Source organism: Giraffa tippelskirchi, chromosome 8 (assembly GCF_054371585.1).
Source record: "Giraffa tippelskirchi isolate mGirTip1 chromosome 8, T2T-mGirTip1v1.2.pri, whole genome shotgun sequence".
In the NCBI taxonomy this organism is placed as follows: domain Eukaryota; kingdom Metazoa; phylum Chordata; class Mammalia; order Artiodactyla; family Giraffidae; genus Giraffa; species Giraffa tippelskirchi.
Genome location: NC_137282.1, coordinates 11518885 through 11541250, shown reverse-complemented (window position 1 = coordinate 11541250; position 22366 = coordinate 11518885). Strand labels below are relative to the sequence as shown.

The 22366-nt window shown below is 44.4% G+C and overlaps 1 protein-coding gene and 1 long non-coding RNA gene across 51 annotated transcripts; one reads left to right on the top strand and one right to left on the bottom strand.

The window, feature by feature from the left end:
* Positions 1-2000: 2000 nt before the first annotated feature.
* Positions 2001-2830, bottom strand: LOC145518900 (uncharacterized). Its single transcript, XR_014063448.1, has 2 exons — positions 2593-2830; positions 2001-2210 (listed from the first exon to the last, which is right to left on the bottom strand). It is a non-coding gene; the product is annotated as an uncharacterized LOC145518900 (long non-coding RNA).
* Positions 2583-20900, top strand: LETM2 (leucine zipper and EF-hand containing transmembrane protein 2). 50 transcript variants are annotated; one of them, XM_081524135.1, is made up of 11 exons: positions 2952-3019; positions 4161-4203; positions 4622-4702; positions 5895-6459; positions 6921-7064; positions 9808-9945; positions 10355-10555; positions 11811-11930; positions 15281-15394; positions 17377-17469; positions 18451-19759. In XM_081524135.1, the coding sequence occupies exons 5-11, from the start codon at positions 6963-6965 to the stop codon at positions 18502-18504; spliced, it is 822 nt and encodes a 273-aa protein (XP_081380261.1). In that variant the 5' UTR covers positions 2952-3019; positions 4161-4203; positions 4622-4702; positions 5895-6459; positions 6921-6962; the 3' UTR covers positions 18505-19759. The 50 variants fall into 45 exon arrangements, 29 of the variants coding, with proteins under 29 accessions (XP_081380243.1, XP_081380246.1, XP_081380245.1 ...); XR_014063434.1 differs by having other exon boundaries at positions 4170-4203; positions 5895-6348; positions 11811-11934; positions 15287-15394; XR_014063433.1 differs by having other exon boundaries at positions 5895-6348; positions 11811-11934; positions 15287-15394.
* The last annotated feature ends 1466 nt before the right edge of the window (positions 20901-22366 follow it).

Here is a 22366-nt window from a genome sequence, read left to right as displayed (position 1 = left end):
GGCAGGCCTCGGGCCCCCGCACGCCTGCTTCCTGCTCGCCCAGCGGACCCGGAGGCTTGTGGGTAACGGGGGGGAAAGGCGGCGCAGCCCGCATCCCGACCCCGAGGGCTCCCGAGGGCTCCCCGCCCATCACGTGCCGGGCCCTCGCCTGCTCCCCGGCCACACCTCCGCTTCGAGGGATTGGGAGCGTTTGTCCTCGTCCAAGCTCACGCACGCAGGAAGGAGAGGGAGGAAGCGGGAGTCCAGATTCTCTGTTACCCTCTATCTACCCCCACCCCCCCATCCTAGGAAACTTATGTGAAACAATAGAAGGTCTCAGGTGCGTGACACGGTAAACGAGTCTTGCAGCAGTGTGACGGTTTGGTGATATTTCCTGGAGCCTGGGGATAATGACTTAGGACGCGGCAGCGCAGACGTGAACGTACAAAGGAAACACAGGCAGCGAGATGAGGAAACCAATACTCGGTTCCGAGAATCATGAAGTCATATCACACACTAGACGTTAGACTCTCCACCGACGTTACAGTGCGGGACCTATTTGGTACTGTTACGGGCAATTCCTGCTATCTTTATCTGTAAATACCACTTAAACAGGAAATTTAAAAAGTCCTACATGTCAGTGATTTTCATGGTTACTAATTATGGATTCTTTTTAAAAAGCACCACCCTGTTAATAATACTAAGTTACGATATTCAGAATTAAGCATCTCCATTACTATCCTTAACTATTTATACACCTGTACTTGTGTGGTTGCTATGCTTGTGATACTAGAAGTTAAAGGAATCAATAAAAGCACATTTTTCTTTGTTTTAAATGTTTTTTTAGAACACAAATCTCCAAAGGGGATGAACTTATGTCAAATGTTTGATTCTATCTCCTGGAAAAAGAGGTTAAATTGGTCTTTTTTTTTTCTTTCCTAAGATCCTTTCTACCTCCATCTTCTTTTCCACCTTCCTGTATCTTTCTTGCTTTGTTGATAAGCCGTTTCCTTGGCGTGACGCTTGGATTGTCCCCTTGAGGAGAATGTGGAAAATTATTCCCAGGGATTTTGTTTTAATCTGCTTCTAAAGCTGTGCTGTCAAGAGTTTAAATTTATGTGAAGTAAATGCACAGTCTCTTCCTGCATAAGATACACATTGTCAATAATATTTGGTCTGGAGCCATATTTAGGGAAATAACTTAAAAATAATTTCTATTTTTAGCAGCTAACATGAGGTTCAGAACATGCTTTCTCTTCTTCATAGAAAGTGAGCAAATAGCTCATTAAGAAAGCAAACTACAATTCTCAGGGCCAAGGTGAGGGAGAAAAAAATTGTTTTTCTCTTCTGAAGATTATATTAAGAAACTCATTACATGATAAAGAACTTATCCTGAAAGTAAAAAAAAAAAACAAAAAACAGGTCTGCTAACAAGAAGGCAGACACTGCTTTGAACCAATGGATTTCAATAAGGAAGATTCTTAACCCTTCCCTTTTTAAAATGGGATTGCTGACATATGGCCATGGTAGAAAGTCTAGCTCATCTTTCAAATACTGGGTTTGGAATCGCTCGCCTGGTTTATGAATACTTAATGATTTTCACTGTGCCTGGTTGTAAATGAATACAATGCATGAATAAGAATAATTTCCCGGTATAAAATGTCTCCCAGGGAACTGAGAGGAATATTTTTGCATCTTTTATGATCTTTTCCAGAAAAGTACATGTGCATGATAATGCAGTGATTAATTTATGAAATTAATGTGAAAAGTATACATACCTAGCCTTTTAGAGTTTAAAATTTAACATTGGGAGTTTTCAGGGAAGGAAAGGTACAGAAACCAAAGCTTTATAGATTTTAATTCTAGAAAACAGAACATGAAGGGAAGCCTTTATGTGGAAAGTTGGCTATCAGACATGCACAATGAGCCCTCTAGTGGCCACACCGAAAAGTTCTGCTCATTTAACATAGTTGATCCATTTGGTTATTAGCTTAAAAAAAAATGCTTTGTGGATTAAAAGCTGCCTTCATTTTTTTTTTAATGAAATTTTATACCCGTCAGCTTTTATTCTTACAAATGCGCAGCCCAGATGAGTAAAGTTTGTGGTCAGTCACATGTTAAGAGAAGACTTCGTGTGAAAGCGATTCCTTCCAGTCTGGTGTTAGTCAAAGGAAACCCATCAAAATTGTGTTTTACTTCTAGAGTCAGATAAAATGGATGGGTAGAGATAACTGAGGAGAGAAAACATTTTTACATCTTTCACTTTCCCAACCTGGGAACTGAAGTGCCCCCAAACCTGCAGTGCTAATGTCACCGCATAACTACTATAATATACATTTTAAATACTGAGATTTCTACACTACTGAACATAAACAATATCTGTTAAGAGAACATTAATAAAGCAGTTTTCTTTAGTGGAATTCATATTTCCATATGCAGATTCCACAATATTCCAGGTTTTGACCCCAGAGATAGGAGAGGAATGTTTTCCTCACCATTCCCGCCCTTTCTGCCATTCCCTCTCCCTGCTATTCTCCCCGCCCGCTGTTGCGGAGTTGGAAGGTGGAGGGGGATACATCAAAATGATGTAATTGGTGACTCCCAGATGGTTACCATGGCGACTATCAGGCATATTACGCTACTGGTAGAGTAAAAGCTTCTTCCATCTAGTCTTCAAGAAAGGGTTTTGGGGGGAAGGGAGGGATGTGAATCCACAGCCTACAGAAGATGAACAGGCAGGGTTGAGCCTCCCAGCACAGACAACTCCTTAAACTAAACCCCGTAGACCAGTCGTTTCGCCAGTGGGAACCGGACTTCTCTGCCTTCTGGGCTGCCACCGCGAAGGACGCCCTCGCGCCCCAGAATCTGCGAGCTGATTGGTGAGTGGTGTCGTCACTCACAGTGACGTGCTGGCGGAGGAAAGAGGTGGAGCCATAGAGACTTGGCTTCTGGCCCTTCTAGCTGGGGGAGCCGGGGGCGGAGGGGCATTGGGAAGGCGCTGGAGGACTGAGGCAGCCGTTCCGGGAGCCGGCCGGAGGAGGTAGGGGCGGGCGGGCGAAGTCCTCAGGCTGTTACTCGGTGGACCGCGCCCTCCTGTTTTCCTCCGGAGCCTGCTCCCCTCCGTATCCTGCTCCTCCCATCGGCGCCCAGATTTCCCCACAGCTTCCAGGCCCCACCCCGCTCTCTCAGCCCCGACCTCGGTCCCTTACCCGCGCCCCAACTTTTGAGCTCAGCCTCCATCCCCCGCTCCTTCTGTGCTTCATTTCCTCATTTCTTTTCCGCACCCTGCGCCCCGATGCTTCTCGCCTTCCTTCCATAAACTCGGACCGCCAAAGCTCGTGGTCCCACTGCCTGCACCATCCCCTTTCCAAAATAACAAAGACCTCCCCCCAGACCCTACCAGAGCAAACACAGCCCACCAACGCACAAGACACACAAAAGCCATCGGCTGGGGAAGTCGAGGGCGCCTTTTGCCCCCGTGTCGCCGAGAATCAGAGGCAAAGGTAACCCGGGGAGCTTGGGGCCGGGGCGAGCTGGAGGGGCGGTGCGGAAGCGCAGGCGGGGCTCGCCGCCGGCTCCGCCCCTCCCCACCTCGGCCCCGCCCCGCCTCGGCCCCGGCCCCGCCCTCCTGGGAAGTGGCCGCTCAGAGCAGATTAACTGTCCCCCTCCAACAGGAGACGACATGCCCTTGGTCTGGGTTCACATGTTCTGGAGTATCATTTGAATTCTTGTTCAAGACGTCAGCTCTATGGTTGAGGTTTCCGACCAGGAGGGACTGGAACTCCTTTCCCAGCTGCAGGAATACAGTTGACACTGAGAAACCAATTCCCTTGCTGCTTTTAGCTGAAAAGCGCCCATAGGATGGTCAAAAATTTTGGCAAAGCTTATTTAAAGGTTTAAAGCTCAGTTTGGGTTTCCCTTGTGGCTCAGCTGGTAAGGAATCCGCCTGCAAGGCGGGAGAGCTGGGTTCGATCCCTAGGTTGGGAATATCCCTGGAGAAGGGAAAGGCTACCCACTCCAGTATTCTGGTCTGGAGAATTCCATGGACTGTATAGAGACACGACAAAGAGACACGACTGATCGACTTTCACTTGGGCTCTTTAGAGAATGTTTAGCAGGCTTCCTCCACTTTTGAATTATTAGTAGGTACCATGCATATTTTCACTGATGAGTATTTTCAGTCTTTAAAGGTTTGGCAGCAGCTTGGCCAACTAAGGAGAAAAGGTAATTGACAACAAATGCATAAAATTTACTGTTTGCTTGTAATTTTAGGCTACAAATAAGTGTGTCTCGATCAGTTTCTTAGACACTTGGCAACCATTCAAGTAAATTACTAAGTACTGGTACCAGAAATCAAAATGTCTTTGAAGACTGTATCATCATATGAACATCCTTGTATTCGAGATCATTTCTATGTGTGGGGATCTAAAAGTATCATTCTCAAATCCAGGGCTAAGAAAATCTTACTCCTGATTGGTGGAAATGAAGAGTAAAATTGGAAATGAACTTGAGGGAGGTTTTACACTTTGAATAGAATATGCGAATTTTCTACCCTTGAAGTAGTTTCTAACACTTAAATCCTGGTATCTGAATAACATATGTTTTTAAGGTACTGAATTGTTTACTTACTCCTTCTGCCCAGGTCCCTATGTCGACTCATTGAGAGAAATATAAATATGGCCTTCTACAGTTATAAAACAGTCTTAGCTATTGCCCGGACAAGGTAAGCCTTGGGATTCCCTCCTCCCTTCACTATTTATATGAACCTTATTTTTCTAGATGGAAAAGATACATGTAAAAGGATAGACGTAGTACACAATTAAAGCTTTCTTGGTTTTAATTGTGTTGGCTTTTAGGAAGCAGGCATTTTAATGTATTTAAACTTACCCTAGATTTTCTATATGCTTTAGAACTCAAACTGAGTAATTTTGTAAAAGTGTGGAACAGGTAAGATAGAAAATGTAATGGCATTAGAGTGACACCTCTGTAATTGATGAATGTTACAGGCAGCCCTTAGATGTAAAAAGGAGTAAAATGGCTGGCAAGCAAGCCAATCCTAGGGCTTATACCTGCCCCAGTAAGGTCTGTTATCACTTACTTATTCCAAAGAATATTCACTGAGAAGTTACTGTGTGCCAAATACATTGTACATTTTCCCTTTTGGCCATTCAAAAAGTGCTTTATCTTGGCAAGCTTCAAAAATAGTCTGAAAGAGTGGGAAAAGCCATCTCTTTGCCAAAAGAAATCTCTTTGCCAGAAACTTTCTTTTACCTCACTGGGTCTTATTTTTATTTTCAAACAATCTGATGTGTCAGTTTAGCTGAAGATTGTGAGTTGTTGCAAAACTGGAATGTAGAGATCCCTGGCTGGGGAGCCTAATTCTAATTCTTATTCCCAACATTCCTTAGGAGTCTTAGGTGAAGGACATTTCAGCTGTAAGTCCTTCTCATTTGAAGAAGTCCCTGGGCACTGCATAGACAAAGCAGTATTATATGATTGGTTAATCCCCACAAGGACCATGAAATGTTTCATTCAAACAATATTTCTATCATTAGTAGAGTAGGTGAAGACACTTAATGATAATAGAGACAAAACTTTCAGACATAGCCTCGGGTGAAAAAAATGTTTGCTTTTTAAATTAATAATCACAGAGTTTCTAGCTTGTAACACAACAATTATCCTTAGGAATTAACTTATTAATATTTCTCATAGAGTGTATCATTCACCCACAAAACATACTGTTATTCAGTTGGACTAAAAAGTTGTATGTCATTCATTCATAAACATGATCAGCTTTGAAAAATGCAGGCTTAAAAATGATTGTTTTATTTTTACCAGATAAAATATTTATTTCTTCACTCTTTCATTCTGTAATAGTATGTGCTAGACTCAGAGGCTGTTGGTCTTTATTCCAGATTCCCTAGCCATTCTGTCCAGCCTACCAGCTCTTCTTACTCCCCATCATTTGCATTTCTTCACTTGCCGGATTCCCATTTAAACAAAACCTATATGAAGAACTATGGAAGCAGAAAGTACTCCGATCCAAGTCAGTCAGGCAATAAAGTACTTCATTTACGAGCCAGAATCTTCCAAGAGCTGCACACATCAACTTGCTGGTTGCAGGAGGTCCCCAATAAGCATCAGCAGGAGCAAACAGCAAAGAAGCCTCAGGTGCCAAGCCCTCAGCCCATGAAAGAAGCGGGCGTGAAGATTAAGGAAGGAAAGCGATCTTATAGACAAATAATTATGGATGAACTGAAATATTATTATAATGGATTCTATATGCTTTGGATTGACACCAAAGTTGCTGCCAGGATGGTTTGGAGGCTGTTGCATGGACAGGTGCTGACCAGACGAGAGAGAAGAAGGGTAGGCAAGAGTCATATTTGAGAAAGAAAATGTAAAATTGAAACGAACTGTTGGTGAACCAACTTTTAAATTCCTCTGAAAAAAATCCCAGAGTAGGAATAGTAATTCACGGTGAGAACCAGAGTTTCTGACTTATCTGCAACCGACTTGCTGTACACCTGTAGATGGGCTCTTAAAATATGTGTATAGTTGCGCATGGAATGGGCATTATAATTGTGTTTTCTAATTTCTCCAAGGAGTTGAGAGGCTTAAAGTTTGATCTGTGCATCTGAAGTAGAAACTGCTGTTAATGTATTAAGTATATGCATTTGAAAAACCAATTTTAACAGATACCATGTTATTAAGTACTGACTTAAATGAAAGCTCAGAGATGCCAATAATATGTTTTGATTATCACAGATTTCCTTGAAGATATCCCATAAACATTACTTCTGAGCTAAGGTACAGAGGAAAATTCGGCCTTTCCATTTTATAAACGCCTTGGGTTTTTAATGCTGTAAGAACTGAGGCAGACTTTTGTTTTTGGCATGTCCAGAAATAATGGATATTTGCATATGCCTTTAATTCTTTAGCTGCTGAGAACCTGTGCTGATTTCTTCCGCCTGGTTCCTTTCATGGTGTTCATTATCGTCCCCTTCATGGAATTCTTATTGCCAGTGTTTCTGAAACTTTTCCCAGAGATGTTGCCATCAACTTTTGAAAGTGAATCCAAAAAGGTATGAGGATTTTGAAAGCTTTTAAAAGAATTAATAGAGTTTTATCTTTTTAAGAGCAGTTTTTAGGTTTACAGAAAAATTGAACAGAAGGTAGAGAGGATCACTAGCTACCTCCTGACCCCCGCTCCTATTTCCCCTATAAAATTTTTTTAATTATTTTTTTTAATTTTTTTAAATTTATTTTTTGGCCACACAAAAATTAACTGTGACTAGATGACCAGCAGGCATGATTTACTCAAACAGACCCTTTTGTGCTCATGAGTAGCTCCCGAGTGGAGGGCATCCTCCTCCTCCTCTGAATGGCCACTGTGAAGGTGAAGGGCTGGCCAACCAAGGTAGCCCCTTCATTCTCTCCATCTGGGCTGCTCTGCCAGATGGATGAAGGCATGGACCTTACCCCATGAGAGAACAAAGAAGGCAACTTTTAAATCAGACTGAGAAGTGTTTCCCTGTCGTGGTGATGATGAACCTGAGATTACAGAATAGTAGAATTTTACTGCACTGTTTGAAAGGCATTCTGGATAGAAGGACTAACGTTTAAGATGGCTTAACAGTATAAAAGTGTATGACATAATCAGAGACCACCGACTGGTCCTCTGTAGTTGGAGCAGGGAGTACCAGGGGATCCATGGGAGAAGATGAGATTCATATACTGTGTTGGGGTCGGGTTGGAAAGTATCCACCACCCTCAGGAATTTAGACTTTGAATGCACTCCAGTGTTCTTGCCTGGAGAATCCCAGAGACGGCGGAGCCTGGTGGGCTGCCGTCTATGGGGTCGCACAGGGTCGGACACGACTGAAGCAACTTAGCAGCAGCAGCAGCAGCAGCATGGTGATTGATGGAAGGTGAATACAAAGCAAGAGATGAGGAAAAAAAAAGTGATCTATATTTTAGATCAATCTAAATCATCTAATCAATCATGATTAGAGCTATATTTTAGGAAAACAATTTGCTGGCAGGAAGGATTAAAGAGGAAGGAGCCAAATGAGAATCAGCTGGAATGTTATTACAGTAGCATGAGAGAGAGAGGGAGGACAAAACCTGAATTATAAAAGTTTCATCAGGAGTAAAACCTTGAAGATAGGTTTGAGACAGATTTAAAGGGTAGAATCAAATTGCAATCTTTAACTGCCTGGCGGTGGTTTGAAATTAGTTTACTTACATTTAAAGTAGTCAGGGTCTGGGATTAATACCATGGGATTCCAAGGAATGTGTATGTGGTGGGACTTTTTTGTTTTGTTTTGTTTTTGGCTGCACCACTGTGGCATGAGAGATCTTAGTTCCCTGACCAGGGATTGTACCTTTACCCTCTGCAGTGGAAGTACAGCGTCTTAACCACTGACCTGCCAGGGAAGTCCCCAAGGAATGTGTTAGTGAATGCAGAAAGGGGGGTGGGGGGTGGGGATGAGGAAGTGATTTATCTAAGTATTCCTTTTTCCTCAACATTGCTTATTTCCTGAACATATGCACATACATATCATGTCCACAGTATTAGAAAAGACTTTCTCCTTTGCTTTGTTCCATGAACAGAGGGAGAGAGCAAGAGAGTGAAGATGAGTACCTAGCTTTCTGCTTATACAAGTTCCCAGCGCTATGCACTTTTTCATGGTACTTGCCTGATATATTTTTACATTAATTTGTGGAATTACCCAGAGAAGGAAATGGCAACCCTCTCCAGTATTCTTGCCTGAAGAATCCTGTGGATGGAGGGGCCTAGTGAGCTGCTGTCTATGGGGTTGCGGGCACAACTGAAGTGATTTAGCAGCAGCAGCAGTGGAATTACCGGTTTATCATTAATTGACAGTGTTTGTCTCTCCCATTAGACTAGAAGTTTCCTGAGGGCAGGAATTCTTACCTGTTTTTGCCCATCTTACCCTAGCACTTAGCACACGGTGGATATTCAATAAATAGATGAATGGAATCGATGGCTGCATAGGTTTTAATGATGGTATTGTCACTGCGTGATTCTAGGGGGCTGATTCTCCTAAGATATTTCTAAAAAAAGTAAAAGCAATGAGTGCTATGATTTGCTTGTCATTAGAATCTCTTGGGCAACTTAATGGGGGGAAATAGATATATGTGTGTGTGTGTATATATGTATATAACACATTTATTCCTGTTCCTCTGTATCCACCCTGATCTTGGTTATTTTCAAAATACTACCACACTATATCTCTGATAGTAAACAAGGATTTAGAATTAGTGGTTAACATAATGTCTTAAGAGTACACATTTAATTCTCTTCTATGTAGTGCTTTGTTTTTATCTGTTATAGCACTTCATTGTCTTGTAATTAATTGTGTTTGTTTTCTTCTTAACCTGTAAGCTTCATTAGCTTAATTTCCTAGTTTGGTTTCTGGCCAAGGAAAATCTGGGGTCACTCAGATCAGGGGTCAGCTTGACCCATGACCTAGATGGTTTGCACCAGGTTAAGAGATAGTGTGTATTTTATTCTAAAGAGTGACAAAGTCTTCCACTGAGGGCACTATTTTGAACCCATCCAATATTTATGATGATTGCATTAGTGAGAAACGTAAGATTAAGGAGACAAGTTGCAAATCGAGGCTACTTTTTAATTTTCTCTGGTTTTCACAAAACTCCTTGAATTAGGTCTAACAAGAATATTCATTCATGAAGTAGGGATGACAAACAACAAGGCCACAGATATGTTTCTGGCATCTTTATCTACCAAGATGTAATCATGAAGGGTTCATTCTAACTTTTTCCTCTTCCATCATGAAGGAAGAAAAACAGAGAAAGAAAATGGCTGCAAAGTTGGAACTAGCGAAATTCCTTCAAGAAACGATTACAGAAATGGCAAAGAGGAACAGGGCCCAGCTGGGGGATGCCTCAACCCAGTTCTCCTCCTACGTCAAACAGGTGTCAGTTTTTTATATAAAACCAGACAACTTCTTGTCATCACGGAGCTTCCAGATTGTTCCTGATCTCTGAATTTGCAAATATCTCAGTTACAGAGATACAGTATTTCAAAAATTTATGGGAGTTTGCAGAAAACCTATCTTTAAAGCCATCAATGCTTTGAAGCTGTTAATAACTACTTAGAGAAACAGTACAATGAAACTCAAACTTTTGAACTTCTCCTGATTGTTCAGGTGATTTAGGTTGACTTCTGACAGATTTTTTTTTTTAACTCCTCTTTGTAACTCAAGGCCCACTTCCAGACATAAGATAGAATCCATAAATGCTTTGGCATCTTTCACATGGTCTACAGGGAAGATTCTTTAAGTAGGAAGCAGGTTTTTATTAGTCCCTGTGTCCTACTGCCTAGGTCCAGACAGGCCACAAGCCCAGCACCGAGGAGATAGTTCGCTTTTCCAAACTCTTTGAGGATCAGCTGACCCTGGAGCACCTCGACCGACCTCAGCTGGTGGCCCTTTGCAAACTGCTGGAACTGCAGTCCTTTGGAACCAACAATCTGCTTCGCTTCCAGCTACTGATGAGGCTGAAGTCTATAAAAGCAGATGATGAGGTACGAGCTGAGCTACAGCTGGAGGGAATTAGCCAGGCCTTGGGGATTGTCTCAGGGTGGCTCTGTGACAAAGTGCAATGCCTGCTATTAGGTCTGCCCGGAGGGCTGGTTCTGGCAGAGTGAGTGGTCTGAGCAGCCCCTGATAACCTGAACCTTGATGACTCACTTTCGAAGTTGCCTGTCGGGCTCTTAAGAAGGCCTTGTAAGCAGTGAGTAGCTTGGATGTCTTCAGTTCAGTTCAGTCGCTCAGTCGTGTCCGACTCTTTGCGACCCCATGAACCGCAGCATGCCAGGCCTCCCTGTCCATCACCAACTCCCTGAGTCCACCCAAACCCATGTCCATCGAAACCAGTGAGGACCCATGGGGAAGGAACAGCACAACAGTGCTCAACGCCCACCCCTCCACCCCCCCACCCTCCACACTTCCGCTGTGCTTCCTTCCCTTGGATCTTGGTGAGCCGCCCTGGTAAGAAGGGGTGGCCAAGGACGGAGGGAAGGCAGGACCCCGACATCTTCTGGAGTAAGGGCACCATTTGGACTGTAACTACTCGTTAGTGTCCTTACAAAGTGGAAAGAATGTTTCTTGAATCTGAATCAGCCGCTTTAAAAGCATTCTGCCTGAGGGAGCAGGATTCCCAGAACTGAGAAGGCAGGATCCCATTAGCCCCATTGAGATTTCAGTGGTTGCTTTCAAAACTGTGAAATAAACAATACTGGTCCCAGAAGTCCCATAGTTTGGGGTCATACCAAGTAGAAACTGTGTTAAGTTATTTATTGAGGGAGTTTTGAGGCCCAGGGAGTTGGGGCTGTTCTTAGGGGGTTTGGGAGTGGGGGAGGAACACTGCTGGGACGTGCAACAAATGGTACATTGAAAGCTTTTCAAATGGAATGCTTTTCTAATGAGTCTTAAAGTCCCCACGAAAGGGAAGTGGAGTGGAGCTGTCACAACCAGGCGCAAGGCAATGCAAGAGTGAGAAAGAAACACCTCAGGGTCAGGCAGTGGAGTTCTGTAAATTTCTGATATTACTCACACCTGTTGGCAGGATTCCCTTCACCTCCACCACTGCACCTCCTGAGGTCACCTGGCTTGATTGAGCGCCTGGCCTTTGTGGCAGTCAGTGCAGGGGACAGAGTGGGAAAGCTAGCTGATTCTGCCTTTCCCCTGACTTGTGGAAATTGAAGGATTAGGTAAAACTGGAACTAAAGGACCTGATGCCATTCCTTCCGTTTTTTTTTTTTTTTTTCTTTCCCCCAGGTAATTGCCAAGGAAGGGGTGAATGCTCTGAGTGTGTCAGAGCTCCAAGCTGCCTGCAGGGCCCGAGGAATGCGGTCACTGGGTCTCACTGAGGGGCAGCTGAGACAGCAGCTCACAGAGGCAAGTGGTCGCTTTCCTGGGCCCTGTTCCCTGGATCTCTCTCCCGTCCCGTTTGCGTGTCTGCTCAGTTGCTTCTGTCATGTCTGACTCTTTGCAACCCTATGGACTGTAGCCCTCCAGGCTCCTCTGTCCATGGAATTCTCCAGCCAAGCATACTGGAGTGGGTTGCCATGCCCTCCTCCAGGGGATCTTCCTGACCCAGCGATCGAACCCATGTCTCTTCTGTCTCCTGCATTGGCAGGCAGGGTTCTTTACCACTAGAGCCATCTGGGAAGCCCCCCTTCCCATTTTCAGGCCTTGTTTTCTAATTTCTGCCTCGCCATCTTACCTAATTGGCCTTCTTTAGCGGAGCTGTGGGCCGCTGAAGAAGCTGGCTTTATTTTTGACTGCAACACAGTACTCTGTTAAATAGTTGTCTGTGGCTGCTAACACACCACCACAAACTTAGCCACTCGAAGTAACACCCGCTGATCAGCTCCCAGTCCTGCAGCTCAGAAGTGCAGGCTGTTTTTCTTTCTGGAGGCCATGGGGGAGACTCCACTTCCAAGCTCATACAGTTTGTTGGCTGAATTCAATTCCTTGCAGCTGTGGGAGTGTGGGCCCTGTTTCCTCACTGGCTCCCAGCCCCAGGCCACTCTCAGCCCCTCCGGCCTCTGCATCTGCAGTGAACTTCTCACCCAACTTCTAGCTCCGGATTTAAAGCCTCCTGTGATTAGGCAAGACCTACATGGGTCATCTTCGTATTTTAAGGTCAACTGACTTGAGACTTGAATTACATCTGCAGAATCCCTTCATGGCAGCATGGAGTTTAACGTTTAATTGAGTAACTGGGAGAAGGCATAGGTACACAAGGGACGGAAGTTTTGGGACCACCCTCCAATGTGCCTCCTCCTCTGGGTATCATGAGGGCCCCGAGCTGAAGCTCTGATACAGGGCCTGTCATCTGGGTGAATCCCCCTGGAGGCCTACACCTTCTGGGGCCGCTTTCCCAATTCATGCCCCTTTCCCAATTCATGCCCCAAACCAGGGTTAAGTGTTAGCTTTGTCGCAGATTCCCCTCTGATAACGTAGTTTCACCCAAACAGTGGATTTTAACGGAGCATTTAAATTGTTTTAACTGCTTTAAAACGAAGTAATAAGTCCTATTAAAGTGCTCATTCCCATTACTGTAAAAGGTGCTGTGAAAGGACTTCCTGGTGGTTCAGTGGTTAAGGCTCTACACTCCCAATGCAGGGGGCCCGGGTTCAATCCCTGGTCAGGGAACTAGATCCCACATGTCACAACTAAGAGCCCATATGTTGCAACTACAGAGCCTGCATGCCTCAACTAAAGATCATGCATGCCGCAGAGGAGAGCCGCCAGGCCTCAACTAAGAGCCTGCATTCTGCAACTATAGATCTGGCATACTGCAACTAAGGTCTGGCACAGCTGGAAAAAAAAAAAGTGCTATGGACTGTGCACAAACTGTTTAGGGCTAGGAACCACTGTTATGGCTTTGAACCGCACCAGGTAGCCATTTCTCTTCCATGTTGGACCTGCTCTGATTGGAAGGGGAGCATGTTCTAGGGGGTACTTAAACATCATTTATTTCCTGCATGTAGGGTATTAAGTGACTTCTTCCTGTCAAATTGTTTTGTCGGAGGGATGTGTTGTTTTACAGTCCCCCTTCAAAGGAGTGAGAAAACTAAGCCAACCATACAATCTTCAGTGCTATGGATTACTGTTCCCAAAATCCTGGGTTAGGATATAGCTGACATCTCATAGAAAGGAAAAACTTTCTTTTCCTTACAAACTGTCTTAAACTTACAAAATGTCTTAACTTAAAAAAAAAAAGTTAAAACTATGAGATTCCACGTGCACTCATTACCTTGGGAAAGGTTAGAGATGGGTGATGCCCTGTGTTGGGGAGGGTGTAAGGACAGAGGGGCACTCATGGAATTCTGGTAAAATCCTGCATGGAGGTTTGGCAACAGCTTTCAAAATTTAAAAATGCATTTACTTGGACCTAGAAATTTCAGTTTTAGGAATTTATCCTATATTCTTGCACATGTGCAAAATGACATACCTAAAAGATTATCCATTGCAGCACCATTTATGATAGCAAAAGACTGAAAACAACCTAAAGTTCATTAGTAGAATAATCAAATAAATTATAGCATTTCCATCGATGGAATCCTTTACAGACATTTAAAAGAAGGCAGCTCTGGGACCTCCCTGGCGGTCCACTGGTTAAGCCTCTGTGCTTTCATTGAAGGGGGCATGGGTTTGATCCCTGGTTGGGGAACTAGGATTCTGTATCCAGCACACTGGATGGTGAGGCCAAAAAATAAATAAATAAAAAGAAGGCAGCTCTACGTCTACTGGTACAAATCAATTTCCAAGATACTTTAGTGAAAGAAAGCAAAGGACGGAAGTGTGTATATGTCACCCTTAGTGTAAAGATAAACATATAAATGTATATTTGGTTTTGTTGTTAATATTTTATTGGCTCAAGTGTTGTGGCTGCAACTGAGGTTTTGTTTTGCTTTGGCCTTGCCACGGGGATGTCGGATCCCAGTTCCCCCAACCGGGGATCGAACCCACGCCACCTGCAGTGGAAACACTGGATTGCTGGGAAGTCCCTAAATGTATATTTGTATATGCATAGGATATCACTGTAAGATTATATCAGGAACTGGTACCAGTGGTTGCTTCCAGGGAGGGAAATAGGGTAGCTAGAAAATAGGGTAATTTACCTTTTGAATTTTGTCTTGTGTGCATCTATCTATCTATCTGTGGTCTTTCCTGGTGGTTCAGTAATCTGCCTGCAATGCAGGAGACCAAGGTTTGATCTCTGGGTTGGGAAAATCCCCTGGAGACGGGAATGGCAACCCACTCTAGTATTCTTGCCTGGAGAACTCCATGGACAGAAGAGCTGATGGGCAACAGTCCATGGGGTCACAAAGTTCACATGACTGAGCTACTAACACATACACACACACACCCCTATCCAAAATTTGGCCAATTTGGAGCTTGAAAAATTACATCTCATTCTAGTGTTACTTTAGTTATGAATGAGGTTGATATAATCTTTTACATTACCTACTTTATACCAGAGATACTTTCCTCCTTTGATCCACAGTTGGTGTGAGAGGTTAATTGGACCTCCCTCTCTGACTCTGTGAGGGGCTGTCGGGCCCAAGCAGGCATGCAGCAGCCAGGAGACATGCCCCTGTCCTCGCTCTTAGTACTCACCGTGCGCTTGGGGGGCTGTGAGACCAGAGAGGAGGAGATGCGAGGGGCGGGGGTGGGGGGTGGGTCACGTCCAACATCCTGTGATTGTCATGTTTCATCCCTTTCCCGCTCTCCAGTGGCAGGACCTCCACCTGAAGGAGAATGTCCCACCTTCTCTTTTGCTCCTGTCCCGGACCTTCTACCTGATAGATGTGAAGCCAAAGCCGATTGAGATACTGCTCAGTGGGGAGGTGAGTCCTGGCTCTGTGGGGAACCCAGACCTCACGACTGAGTCTGCTCTGCAAACCTGTTTCCTCTTACAGTCAGAGTAGGCCTCTCTTTTGGCTTATCTTTTGGAATTTGGCCCCAGTGGCTTTAAGATCTTTTAAAAGTTCCTTTAAAAAATGAAAATTACTCAAACTACCTCCAGCTTTAGAGCTGTTTACTGTGTTTAGGAGTCTTATTTGATTTCTTATTAGGAGACTGGCTTTATTCTAAGTATCTAGTCTTCTTAGAGGTGTTTTTTTTTTTCCTCCTCACCATTCTTTCTCCTTTGGGACTGAATGGTTCCTCTTCTTTCCTGTCTGTCTCATTTGCCCAGATTCCTATTAATTTTTAAGTGGTGAATGGCCAATCTAGAAAATAAACAATTCTTTTGTCTCCCTTCAGCCCATTTCCTTAATTATTTGTGATCGCCTTTAACTCAGTAGCTTTTGTTCTCCTGGTGTTCTGAAGAACCCAGGACTGGCCCAATCACTAGAGCATCTTGCTCTGGGTCCGTCAGAAGGGGCCTCTCGCTTCCCTGCATTGTGGCTTCACGTCTGACTTGGAAGCTGCACATGTGAAGAAGGAAGGCCCACGAGAGAAGAGGCTGCCCTTGTGGCCGAGTGGATGGAACTGAGCACACTGGAATGAGGACCAATCATTTGGAATCTTGGTTATGCTATCGACTCCTGGGGCAAGCCAAGGAAAACATGAAGTCCAACGTGAAAAATGTACTTCAGGAAACACCATCTTGCTTTCCTTTTCCAAATTTTCAGAAACCGATCTGGATTTGGCCTTTGTCCAGAAGCAGTCTAGGGAGGCTTAGAAGATAGTCTGGAGCGTAGACCATGTTCTCACATGCTCCTGGGTTCTTACTCTTTCTTTGAGACAGACCAGTTGTTTGTCATTCTTAGACTGCTCTCAGGAGCAAGGAAGTCTTAGAGTAGCGAAATGTCTCAGAGCTACATATGAGTTTCAGAATGATTCTAGAGGGTCATAAACTCTTGATCCAGATGTTACTTTCTGGAATGTTTAAGAAATACCTGGGAATTGGACTTCCTTGGTGGTCCAGTGGTTAGGGCTCCGGCCTTCCAATGCAGGGGCCTGGGTTCTATCCCTGGTTAGGGAATGGAGATCCCACATGCCTCACAGCACCCCCCCCTCCCCGCCCCAAAAAAAGTTGTAAAAAAGAAGTACTATTAAGAAAAACTACCTGGGAATTAAGGACAAAAGGACAGGCTCCTGTTGTTATTGTTGTTTTTAATACATGCTTGTAAACTTCTGTTCTTCATATGTACAAAATGAAAACAAGTAGCATGCTAGTTTCAATAGAAAACTGAGAGACATGAAACTGAATATATTTTAGTTTTGGATATATGTAGCCTTTTTCCCTCCAAAGTACATGAAGAAATTACTTCCAAAGAGCAGTGATTTACTTTTCAAGCGTAATTAATGTAATTGTTGAAGACAGGTTAGCTAGCTCTTCTAAAATACCACTCCCTCCCTCCCTCCATCTTCAGATATTGCAGGAGCTTCTGTTAAGTAACACCTTTCATTTGAATAAAGCATTTATTACTAGCCACCAAAAATGACACTGAAGATGTCGGTTTTGACTAAGTTGTATCAATGCCAGGCAGAAACTAACGCCTAAGTGAGAAATGGCAACTTTTGAGTGTGTGTGTGTTTTTTGTTTTTTTTTGAGAGAACAGGATCAGAATGGCAAATAAGTAGCTAGTTAATAACAAAGGATTTTAAATATCAGAATCTGATTAGAGTGCAACTTTTGTATCTAGAGTGCTAGAAAGTGAAAAGGTAATACTAAGTTGCTATTTCAGGGACCTATACTGCCTATTTCACCCAGAAAGGAAGTCAGGAAAGAAAATTGTGCTGAAAAGTATCAAGGTAGAAGTGCTTCTGAGTTTCAGGAGGAGCAGACAGCTTAATTTATATAAAACATCTCTCTCCCTAGGCTCCAAAGACAGATAGTCCCCTGGGATCACCCACTCCCCCTGAATCTAAAGAGAACACGGCCGGTTTAGCACCTCAACTGAAGGGAACTAAGGTGAGACACTTTAGATTACATGAAAATAAGAAGTTAATTTCATTGGTGTCCTTTAATAAGGACTTATTTTTGGGTACTGCTTGATCTAAAAAAGTTCAGCATCTGGCTGTGTATGCATTTAGGTTCCAGATTTTGCCTGTTGAGTCCTGTGGCAGACATTCAGTAGCTGTTTCAAGGATCTGGTAGTCATGGCAGTGTGACTGTAGCTCCAGAACACCCTGTGTTGTAAGTCAGTAACCCAACTCTCAGCTCTGATGTTTAAAGATGAAGAATGGATACAGCTGCCGTTGGTTACATCATTACCCACAACATCAAAGTCTATTTCATTACCTAAAGAATCCATCACTTCTGCTAAAGAAGATGTAAATTTCTAAAAAAGGAAACTCTTCCTCAAGTTACTTTTAGGGGCAGTGAGAATCTAGAGTTATAACAGTTTCAAAACACCACACCCTCTGTGTCCTCCAAACAGGAAGCTGTAGGCTGAACTTCAGTCATCTTATAACCACTACATTTTTTTAAAAATTCAACGATCCAAAAGCAAATATATATATCAACAAATGCAATCATGGTTCAGAACTAAACATGTTAAGTCTAGAAGCTAATTACAATATAGGCAGATTCTTATTTTCTGTTGCGCCAGATGGAAATAGTTCCCATATGTTGTGTATTTCACACAGGCTTCAGATGTCAGGAAATACTAGCAGGAAAGCAATTTAAGAATCTTAGGAGAAGTGCATGTAAATGAGAAATTACTTATCTATCCACTTTTCCCATTTGGGGGTGAGAGCAGAAAGCAGGAGGCAGTGAACAGTAGGGGGTCACAGGAGAGTTGAGCTGTGGAGGGGCTCTGCTGGCTCTCGAGGACCAAAGAGGGAGCCACTGAGCACCCAGATTGTTTAACCCAAGGCCTTGTCTGCATGTCTTGTTTCTCATTGTGACCAATCCCTAAAGTCTTTATGTTTTTGTACCCCAATACTCCAGGCAGAATCACAAAAGACAACCCAGAACAGCAAGGCTAGTTCGAATGGAGCATAAGGACTCATGGAGGATGGAGCTTACTCTCTCTGGCTTGCTGCACCCAGCAGTGGCATCCGTAAAGGACGTCCCTGAGATAGATCAGTCATTTAGTCCTCAGGGCAGTCTTTTGAGGCCTTGTAACCGTTCGGATGATGTCAGTGGCAAGACCAAGTTCAGGTCATTTGGAAAACTATTCAATTACAAAGTCCATGTTCTCTGTAGCATTAGGTCATCCCACTGGACCTTGTGTAAGGCCCACCTGCCATATTGTTTTTGAGCAACTTCACGTCCTTTTAAGAGAGGAAATTTTTTTGCACAATGGAATCAGCCTGATGCCTTAAGATACCTCTTGTCTCTTCTAGCTCGGTAACCCAGATAGGAACTAGGGAAACTTCAAAGCCAGTCATTGCGAGCGTTGCACAGGCACTCTCCCACTCTCAGTGCCTGTACAACTTTTTCAGAATGCACACATGCACACACACATCAGTAGGAACAGTGCCCTGGAAACGAAGTACCTTTGGAGACGGGATGGCTGTAAGTCCCCAGTTAGGTCTTCCTGGATCTAAAGAAGAAAAAGCTTCTTGGAGAAGAAGATGGGAAGTTCAACAGACTGGCAATCAGAGACTTGGCGGCCCCCCTCGGGCCTGCAGAGGCTGCAGGGATCTGGGAGGCCGCCACTCCTCCAGCACATATGGCTTCCATTAGCCTTCATCTTGCTAGGGAACATAATTAAGGGCTTAAGACAGAACCATTTGTTTGTGCTGGGTGTGTGTTTTTCTGGTCTGTTTGTCTTTCACAAACAAGACTATCTGTTAGTCACAGGGGTTGTTAAAAGAGTCTGATACAATCCCAATACTACCAGGAACAGGTATTATGTTCAGATATTTATGTTGAGTATCTTCAGTGTTGTCCATACTGAAAAACCTTAATAATAAATTGATCACCATGCAGCTGACCACCAGCCTTCTTCCCTTGGGGAGTACTTAGAAAGGAAGAGGTGTTTCAGTGGCAGAAATTAGATTTCTGTACTTGCTGTGGAATTGAAGGCAGTTAGATGGGCATCCATAGAACCAAGGAAAACTCAAATCAACCTGTCTGGGGTCATCTAAAAGAGGAATGTTATCAGCACTTGACAGCAAGGAAATGCACTTTAAAACCTCCCCTAAACCTCCCCTCCGCCAGAGGACAAGCCTCACCATGTCCTGTCCTGCTGAGGAACTCCATGCCATTGGCCTCGGAAGGTGATTCACAGTAAATTTTCCCATTTTTAAAATGATGAGTGTTTATTTTAATTAGTTCATATTTCAAGGGTTTGCATGTGAGAAAGGGATTAGCTCGTTCATTTGTGCAACCCTGTTGCAGCTGGGTGCCTTGTGGGTGCTGTGGGGGCCGCTCTACAGCTCTTTCTGGCTTTCCCTGTGAGCAGAGTGGGAAAGGGGCCCTTCATCATCTCAGACCTGAGCTGGGTTCTACCCATGTTTGCTTCATAAATAGGCATCTGAGACCCTCGATACACCTCTCTTCCCCTTCTTCTGACAGTAGCTCAGCGAGCTCACTTCACTGGTGGGTCCCATGATGATTATAGGTGCAGCCCACTGCTGAGACTGAGCTAGTGGTATTCTGGTAAATGATTAACACCCGGTCCGGTGGTTAGAACTCTGTGCTTCCACTCCAGGGAGCTTGAGTTCGATCCCTGGTTGGGATCTAAGATCCCACATTCTGTGTGGCGTGGTTTCAAAAAAAAAAAAAAAAAGATTAACAGCCAACTCTGGGGTGTGGTTGGGAGGGAGCCCTGACTTGTAGCATTGCAAATTAGTGATGTAAATACTCCCACACGGCTGATCTTCAAGCTATCAATAGGTCACCAAACAACAGTTGGGGAAAGATGGTTACGGTCAGCTTGAAACACCACACTTAACTGACCCCAGACCTCTGGGAGGAACAAGAGACACTTAGACCTCAGTTGGTGCGGGCAGCAAACATCATTTCCACACACCAGGACAGACATCTGGGAGGCAGTGTAGTGTAAATGGCCCTAAATACTATTAAGTGCCAACCTAGAGAGAACTTGCCCCAATGCTCAGGTCCCCGCCCATCTGGCTCCCGACAGCTGAGGGAGTGGAAGTCTGTCTCCTTGCCCTACTCTCTGCTCTTCCCCACAAATGCATCTACTGTGGCCGCACCAGCTGCTAATAATCTCACCGAATATAATTTTAGGCATTTTCTAAAGCCCAGCCCCGGTGGTGATGTCAGACTTGGCCCGTCTCACACCCTGAGAATTCTGCTTCAACAGAAAGGTGTTGGTGGCTTGGCACGTATGGACCCGCACCTGTGCTGTGTCTAATTCTGTGTTTCAGTCATTACAGGTCACAATGGTGATATCGAATAAATGCTCTATAGTGTTAAACCCTAAAGATCTCCTTGTCACTAGTGCACACCGGTAGGTAAGGTCAGACTAACGGAACTTTAATGCTGATCAACACCTTACTTTTTGCCCAGGATTCTGGCCCGCTAGCTCACCCAAGTGGCGGCTGCGAGAAACACAGCGACTTTATTGTCATGGAGATAGATTTCCTTCAGCCGCGGTTCAATCTTACTTACCTGAGATCAATATAGTACATTAGCGGTGCCGGGGGGACTGGTGACCCCTGGCCTGTGGCAATTAGAAAGGGCGGGAAGGTGGTATCGATCGATGCTCTGGCCCTCATCTTTTAACCCTCAGGAAACCAGACAGACTCAGTGCCTTGACAGCATGACATCTTCATTAGATAAACTGGATCTCTTTCCTCAGGAGACCCAATCTGGTCATCTAAGTAAAATGGCCATTTCATTTTCTCTCAGGTCAATTTCACTATCTTTGATTTGACAGCTCAGTCTCTCGGGAAATTCATGGGTGATTAGAGTAGTAACAGCAAGGACATCACTGTTACAGCAACAGTGAGCTGTGTCCCACCACCTCTACCGAAGGCACGTAAAGCCCTTTGTGAAAGAGCGACCATCCATTCACAGGACCCTGGGCCCAAACTATCATCAGTATCTTAACAAGGAAAGGCGCCACTACAAGGTGTCCCACAAATGATTTTAAGAGCTAAAATTCATTTCCTGATTCTGATTCTGTTCTTCACCAACATATGCCTTCCTTACTCTTGAACACAAATCAGAATATGTTGACAGTCACATATTCACAGAGCTACCCAGCAGAAGAGAGAACTTTACAACAGGGGCCAACACTACAAGGAGCCAAGAAACAGCTCAGAAAGTAAACTTCAGGAGCAACCCCATTCTTCTGACACAAATGAAACTGGACTTGCTTTTATACTCAGAAGGGATCCAGCGAAGAGCGAGCTTTGGGGGCAGAGGCTGCGAACCAACAGCCTGAGCCCTAAGGTTCTGAGGAGCCGGCACCTACTTGGTGGGGGGAGAGATAACCAGCAGGTGGCAGAGGAAGAAAATTCCCCAGCAGCCAAAATGCACACATTCACGGAATGTCTTCCTTTTCCTGAGGGCTGGGGTGGAGTTCCTATGGGAAGAACGGTAGGAGGCCAAGTGCTAGCCCCAGCACACGCAGTCTGATCGCTTGAATTCAGAATGGTGTTGGGGGCGATGCGTAGGCATGATGGACACAGAATAGCCTGGGAGACAAGAAACCTGAAGCCAGGGCCCTGGGTGTAAAGCTGGTCTTAGGTGATGGATCCTCTCTGACAAAGCAGCACAGGCAGAACCATACCCACACAGAGCACCAGCCACCCTCCTGGGTCTGAGTGCCCACTGCCCCGGTCAAACCATCCGTGGCCTGCCTCTTCATTACTTCAGCCCCACTCCTGGCTCTTCCCAGCTGGGCTCTCAGCTCCCTGTCTGATTCTCAGACCCCAGAGGGCTC

Bases quoted from the DNA above. Each gene is read 5' to 3' on its own strand.
- LETM2 (XM_081524107.1), top strand. From the start codon at position 4,656: ATGGCCTTCTACAGTTATAAAACAGTCTTAGCTATTGCCCGGACAAG. The intron at 6,349-6,920 runs GTAGGCAAGAGT...TTAATTCTTTAG, and splicing joins CCAGACGAGAGAGAAGAAGG to CTGCTGAGAACCTGTGCTGA. The intron at 11,931-15,280 runs GCAAGTGGTCGC...CCCGCTCTCCAG, and splicing joins TGAGACAGCAGCTCACAGAG to TGGCAGGACCTCCACCTGAA.